This window comes from Triticum dicoccoides, chromosome 2B (assembly GCF_002162155.2).
Source record: "Triticum dicoccoides isolate Atlit2015 ecotype Zavitan chromosome 2B, WEW_v2.0, whole genome shotgun sequence".
Lineage (NCBI taxonomy): Eukaryota > Viridiplantae > Streptophyta > Magnoliopsida > Poales > Poaceae > Triticum > Triticum dicoccoides.
In genome coordinates, this window is record NC_041383.1 from 130,681,966 (window position 1) to 130,688,779 (window position 6,814).

Sequence of the window (6,814 nt, forward strand, 5' to 3'; positions counted from 1 at the left end):
ATCCCCTGTACGGCAAGGTGGTGAACCGGGTCAGCCCTTGGCGCGGTCGGTTCATGTCCTCGGCTGCTAGGCTCATCCTGACGAATACTAGCCTCTCCTCGCTTCCCATGTTTACCATGGGCATGTTCCTCCTAGCAGACGGTGGCCATGCCAAGCTTGACACCCCCCGATCCAAGTTCTTTTGGGAAGGAACTGGATCCAAAAAGAAGTACCACTTAGTAAAGTGGGGAGCGATATGTAGGCCTAATAAATATGGCGGCCTTGGGATTATAAACTCCAAACTTATGAACATAGCCCTTCTCTCAAAGTGGCTTTGGAAACTCGCCCAAAATGAGCAGGGGCTCTGGGCGGATATCCTTCGAGCAAAATATTTCCCCGACGGGAATTTCCTTACCTCCAAGGCCAAGGGGTCGACGTTCTGGAATGGGATCCAGGCTGTCAAACCGGCCTTCGCGCTTGGAGCTAAGCTTTGCGTTAATGACGGCAGATCCACGCGATTATGGTTAGACCACTGGTTCGGTCAGGAACCATTGTGGTGCAGCCACCCATCCTTATACCAACTCGCTGCCAACATAGATATCCTCATGGCTGATGCGCGTAGAACCAACCCGCCATCCATTTCTTTCAAAAGGCCTCTTTCTGACGCCGAACGTGTTGGTTGGGACGAGCTACGCAACGAGCTTGCGGTAGTGCCATTGCGCACCGAGGCTGATAAGGTCTTTTGGTCCCTCACGAGCTCCCGGAAATTCTCGGTTAAGTCCCTATACAATAAACTGATGGAGGGCCCGACATTGGACATAGCTAGGGGTTATGGAAAGTGACCACACCCCCTCAAAATTAACGTCTTCCTTTGGCAAATATTCCACGACCGACTCCCGTCCTCTAATAACATAGCAAAACGGAACGGGACGTCCGATGGCAATTGTGTGATGTGTGGTGCGCACGAGGATGCAAACCATATCTTCTTCAATTGCCATCTCGCTCGCTTCGCTTGGAGTGCGGTCCGGAAGGCCTTCGATCAAAATTGGAACCCCCACTCGAGTAGTGACCTCCGTGGCATACTTCTGGCCCATAGGGGTGGGTTCGGTAGAGTGCTTTGGAGATGCGTAGGGGTGCTGTTATGGGCTCTATGGACAACTAGAAACAAAATCACCATAGAACATAAATTTCCCTCTCACCCCGCTGACATTGTTTTCAAATGCCATATGCTCCTCCAGACTTTGATGCCGTTGGGGAAACGGCGGGACGCTGAGCGGATGCAGGAGGCGATGGAGCGGATTCGACTGATCCAGATTGCGGCACGCCACTAGAAGTCGATGTTCGTTCCTCTCTTTGCCGGTGTTGGCATGTCTAGACTTTTGCCTTATCTCTCTCAGGCCTAGGCCGGTTGCATGTTAAACTTTGGCTACGGCCTCTTTCATTTCCTTTCGTTTAAGACTGTATTGTCTGTTGGATGCTGCCTGTTTGAGGGCTTTATTAAGTTATAAAGTTGGACGCTTCTTGCGTCTTCGTTCTAAAAAAATACTCCAGTTATAAATGCTTGACCATTTTGCCCATGTGCACTCGAACACAAAATAAGGCTCAGTTCTTTTGCCAGAATCTGCGGATTCTGTGAGAATCTCCAGATTCTGGGAGAATCCCCATATTCCGGTAAAAGAACTGGGCTTAAGTTCCGGCCGCACCAATCCCTTCACACGAGTCACAACTCACAGCGAGCCACAAGTCCCGACCTCTCTCCGATCCCCGCCGGCGCCGCTCACAGCCCCGGCCCGGAATCCTGCCGGCGGCATGCCGCGCGGCCGCGACGAGCCGGCCGCCGTGCGCGTCTACACAGTATGCGACGAGTCCAAGTACCATTCCCCAGCCCTAACCCAGCATCTCTTCCTCCGCAGCACTGCCGCTAATCCAATCCTTCCCCCTCCCCACTCGCCCCGGACCCCAAACCAACCGCAGGTACCTCATCGTCCGGAACGTGCCTTCTCTCGGGTGCGGCGACGAGCTCGGCACCCTGTTCTCGTCGTACGGGCCGCTGGAAGAGTGAGCCATCCTTCAGCGACCTGAAAATTCACTTATTCCTTCATGCCAACGTTCTGTGTTCAGTATCTCCCGAGTTTCGCTCTCACCATTTTCATCTTCCTTCCTGAGTGATGTGTTTTTGTTTTGGTTCAGGTGCAAGCCCATGGATGCCGAGGACTGCGAGGAGTACACCGACGTCTTCTTCATCAACTTTTCGCAGCTCAGCAACGCGAGGTGACTAATATCTTTTTCGTTCGGGTGCAGCACTTTTTGCTCCTCTGTGGTGAATTGGTCACCAATTGGCATCTATTGTTTACCGTTCTAGTCTTGTGTCTGTGGGCATGGTTTATTTGCTCCTTTTTAGCTGTATTCTCTGCTACCGCTCCCTCTGTAAACTTATGTAAGACGTTTTTACGGTTCAAAATTGAACTGCAAAAACGTCTTATATTAGTATACGGAGGTTGCATTATTTATCTGATGGTTAGGCAGTAATGTTTCTGAATATGTACTGAAGGATGTAAGTAGCATGTTGAATTTGTTGGACTGTCAGTGTTTCGTGCTTATGCGATTGAGTGACAAAAACAAACAGAGCCTTATTATTCAGCATAATTGATGGAATGAACTGAGGAAAGGTGACTTGGGTAGGCATTCCAGAAACAAAATTTAATAAGATACTAGTATACTTTGATGCCAGTATGTGTGCCTTTACTTGTGAATTTGGGATTACCAAGATGTTAATCAAAGGAAGCTAAGGGTTTGGTTATTCCTTGGACCTTCTTTGAGGGCATGCTTTTTAGTCAGGTATTCTGCTTCAGTCTTTGGCACTTAGGGTAGCAAATCTGGAGCCAATAGTTTCACCAACCACCTGTTTCGTTTCTTTTCTTTCATTAAAATTCATACTTCCTAATATCTAATACTTCTTCAAGTGAGGAATTGGCGCTGTAATTTACTCATTTTGCAGGTTCGCAAAAAGGAAGTTAGATGAGTCTGTATTTCTTGGCAACCGGCTGCAGGTGTCATATGCACCTCAATTCGAGAGTATTTTGGATACCAAGGAGAAACTGGAAGTCCGGAGAAACGAAGTCCTCGGCCGAATAAGATGTATGCCATTTTTTACAAAGATATATCTTCGTCTTAGAATTTATTATTGTGATGACAGTATTTATTCCTTGGTACTTCAATGGCTTGATTTATATATTTGCTTGCTTCAGCCTCTGTTGGAAGCAGATCAGAACGGTTAACTCAGTATTCTCCAGGGCAGGGATCTTCTAGTGGGAACTTGCATCATCATATGAGCCCCAATAAGAGATTATTATTTCACATGTTGTCATTTGTTTCCGCTCTTTATTTAGTTCTGCAGTGTACAAATGATAATTAAAAGTTGGTCAGAATTTGCTTGTCATATGATATTACATGCAGTTACTTCTTCCATCAAGTTTTTCTGGTCATGCTTTCCCTGAGCTTCTATGCATTTTCTTCTAGAACAATCAATGTGAATATTCAGACCTAGCAGTATCATCCAAACTCAAGATATGGATTCTTTTTTCTACGGAATAGATCATATGCAATCTTATTTTGTCTGAGGATTTGTACTACATCGCTTATACCTAATAAAAGGCTAGAGGTCCAGAAGAATACAGTGTGACTGTTCTCCGAGAAAAAGGTGAACACTTAGGTGACTGCTCGTCTAAAGACTCATCTTATCATCTTCAGGGAATACACAAAGACACTTCATGCTTCTCATATCGAAGATGTTCGTTTCAGTCATGTGTCCTCTAATAAGGTATGTAGTAGTAATACAATTTTCAGGCTGAAACCAAGTTGTCCATTGATGGAAATTGGGCCATTTGGTAAGCAGGCTAGATCGTGCTTTAAGGGAATTTTATTTTTAGAAAAGCTAGGGAGAAGCTCTGGTCAACTAAGATGCATTACTGCTAGAAAGACAGCATTAGTGCGCTTGCTCATGCGAAGTACTCGGCGAGGGAAAAATCCGTAACTATTTGGAATTGTGGATATCCTGCTAGGTGCAATCTAGCTCAGCTCATTAGTGCAGCACGTCATCCATTAGGATTTTCCAACAAACCCCTTTTTACCTTTTCATGGCTTGTGATTTTCTTTCCTTTCATGAAATGCCTTTTGATCAGTTTGTGGTGGACATGCCTTTTGATCGCAGGACTATTTTCCATCCGAGTCGATGAATGCAACTGTAAATCTTGTGAGGCAGAAGCTTGATAAGGTAAAAGTATCTATGTGTTACTGTTATCTATCGCTTAACATGGAACAACGACATGGATAAGCTAAGAGTTTCATTTTTTTATCTTTTTTTCAAAATAACAGATACAGTCTGGCAGTGATGGTTCCAATGCTGTAGCTGCGTCCAAGAAACCAAGGGTTGATGACCGTAGGCGCATTTGAATCACTGGATGGCGCGGAGCACAGCATAGGAATTATGGCTTACTCCACTTTGTAGGCTTCGCTGTGTGCATTTGATTCTTAGAACTGGCCAGCTGGGATTGTTGTGCCAGTCTTTTCTCTTTATGGAAATGCCTGATACAACTTTCTTACCTGATACTGAACTCGGTGTTTGAAAAGAAAGAAAAAGTCACTGAAAAATAACGAAGCAATGACGATGTGGTGAGGCATTCTAAACCAAACCAATTTTGATTATTCAGTTTCTTCCTGGATTAGAAACAACGATATTATAAAAATGACCGTCCAACATCCATGACCTGGGGTGAACTAAGCATATTAGGTTCATTGTGGTGGAACCAGACCACTTGGGTGTATGTTCTAGACTTGACACATATGCTCACATATCTTCTGAATTTATTTAGGCTTCTTCCTGCTATTCGTTTAGTGGTTCAGTGTGTACATCATGTACGAGATGTTTGTGGTGATTTCGTTAATCTCAAGATCTATTGGCCCAATCTCTAGAGATGTTCATAACGGAAAGTTACATGTGTGTGTTTATAGGGATGGGTGTATGTGTATGCTGTGATCGTCTGCGTGTAGTATTGTGTTTGTAAAAAAAAATCCATAGCCTGAGAGCTTACAGAAAAAAAAAACACGCCAAGCAGCCAAGGCTAAAGCCCATGTCTCTCTATTATGGCCCACCTCGTAGGAGAGAAGCCAACTTGGGCCGAACAGAGCGTGTCCCCAGTGCGCAGGAGCCTCTCCTTCCTCCTGTCTCATCTGGCCCAGCCTTCCTCAGTATCCCAGAGGCCCCCAGACCTAGCGTGCCGCCGTTTAGCTCCACCGCCGCCGCCCGCGAACCGCTCCCCCCGACTAGCGACGCACCCGCCGACGTTCAGCCCGCCGCCTCAGTCTAACACACGCCTCTACCACCCAGTCGGCGACCGTCAACCCGCCGACCGCCAGCCATGGCAGAGGCCACCGAGAACGAGCACCACAACGACGAAGAGGAAGACATGGTTGGAGAGGGGGAAGGAGGCACCGGGAGCGAAGGCGAGGAGGTTGGAGTGGCCGGCAAGAAGAGGAAGCGGCGGCCTCTGAAGAAGAAGAGCGTGGACGGCTTGAGCAAGCGCGGGGTGTGCTACCTCAGCCGCGTCCCTCCCCACATGAACCCGTCGCACGTCCGCCAGATCTTCTCCAAGTACGGCGAAGTGCAGAGGATCTACCTCGTCCCCGAAGGTAATCCCCCGTCATGAACTGAATCGGTGGCTGCGTCCTGTATGTTTGATTTGTGATACGGTACCAAAGCTAGGAACACACAGAGCTGAAAGGAGACCTGATGTTTTTACCAAAGTTAATGCAATGATGTTAGCGAGTCTAGTCTAGAACGGAACTACTCAGCAGACGATATTCAGTAGCAGAACACCGGACCACGCTTGATCCAGCGGTCGGCCTCCACTTTGTGCCACACATGCACGGTTTGATCGGCAGAATCGTGCAAACATCGGCCGCACAGTGTCGTGTGTATAGCAGGAAAACCAAAGAGAACAAACCATATTTATCTGATATTGATGTCTCCCTTGGATGATCAAGGAGATGCGCGTAACCCCGTGCAGAGTTTTCTGCTGCAAATAACATGCCTCGATCTGTGTAACAACTAACAAGGCTGTATTTTGGTCGCAGAAGGCTGTTCATGGAGTTCTAGGTTGGTTTGTCTTGCTTGTATTTGTGAAAACATTCTTCATTTCTTCTAGGGGAAGGGGAAAATTGAAATAGAGCATGTCATCAAATGATAATCATGTTTTGCATGCTGATTGCACTTGTTGCTGCGGCAGTATACCATGCAGGCAGCGACAAATGAAAAGAACCCGACTTCTTATCTGTTATGTACTAATGTCATGTCTTTCCTACAGGTCAAGGTCATCGCAAGCATAGTAACGTTAAAGCGAAGGCTTACTCCGAAGGGTATGTTATGAAAAATAAACAGATGAGCTGCTTTGGAGAGACTTGCTAGATCTCGTTTTTTTCGGTTTTATGCTGAAAGTCAAACATGCACCAATATTTAGCATGTCTACTTATTACATTTCTGGAGTAGTCATTTAAACATACAGTATGGTGTGTAATATTTCACAATTTCGACATATTTTACTATTGTTGTATTTGTTACTTGTATGCCCTTAATACTGTTCCTAAAACCTTTGTAGGTGGGTTGAGTTTGCAAAGAAAAGCGTCGCCAAGAGGGTGGCTAATCTGCTTAATGGTGAACAAATAGGTTGTTCTTGGTTCTTTGTTTCATGTGTTTTATTCTTTCTATGTTAACGTTGGTTTATCTTAGATTTCATTAGTACTGAATATGGATGATCTGTTCTTCATTTTTATCGCTCGA

At 46.0% G+C, this 6,814-nt stretch overlaps 2 protein-coding genes across 5 annotated transcripts in view; both read left to right on the forward strand.

Moving 5' to 3' along the window:
• The first annotated feature begins 1,701 nt into the window (after positions 1-1,701).
• LOC119362579 (RNA-binding protein 48-like) lies at positions 1,702-4,632 on the forward strand. Of its 4 annotated transcripts, none has more exons than XM_037627824.1 (8): positions 1,702-1,850; positions 1,954-2,037; positions 2,170-2,250; positions 2,978-3,117; positions 3,228-3,339; positions 3,730-3,799; positions 4,190-4,252; positions 4,354-4,632. In XM_037627824.1, the coding sequence occupies exons 1-8, from the start codon at positions 1,789-1,791 to the stop codon at positions 4,429-4,431; spliced, it is 690 nt and encodes a 229-aa protein (XP_037483721.1). In that variant the 5' UTR covers positions 1,702-1,788; the 3' UTR covers positions 4,432-4,632. The 4 variants fall into 4 exon arrangements, 2 of the variants coding, with proteins under 2 accessions (XP_037483721.1, XP_037483722.1); XM_037627825.1 differs by having other exon boundaries at positions 3,228-3,324; XR_005173478.1 differs by having other exon boundaries at positions 3,730-4,252; positions 4,354-4,438.
• A 577-nt stretch (positions 4,633-5,209) lies between these two features.
• The window catches only part of LOC119362581 (pre-rRNA-processing protein ESF2-like), a 3,060-nt gene continuing 1,455 nt past the window's right edge, over positions 5,210-6,814 (forward strand). The window contains exons 1-3 of the mRNA XM_037627827.1: positions 5,210-5,667; positions 6,342-6,393; positions 6,633-6,700. Of these exons, the coding sequence (XP_037483724.1) occupies positions 5,397-5,667; positions 6,342-6,393; positions 6,633-6,700 (391 nt within the window). The 5' untranslated portion in view covers positions 5,210-5,396. The remainder of the gene's footprint in view (positions 5,668-6,341; positions 6,394-6,632; positions 6,701-6,814) is intronic.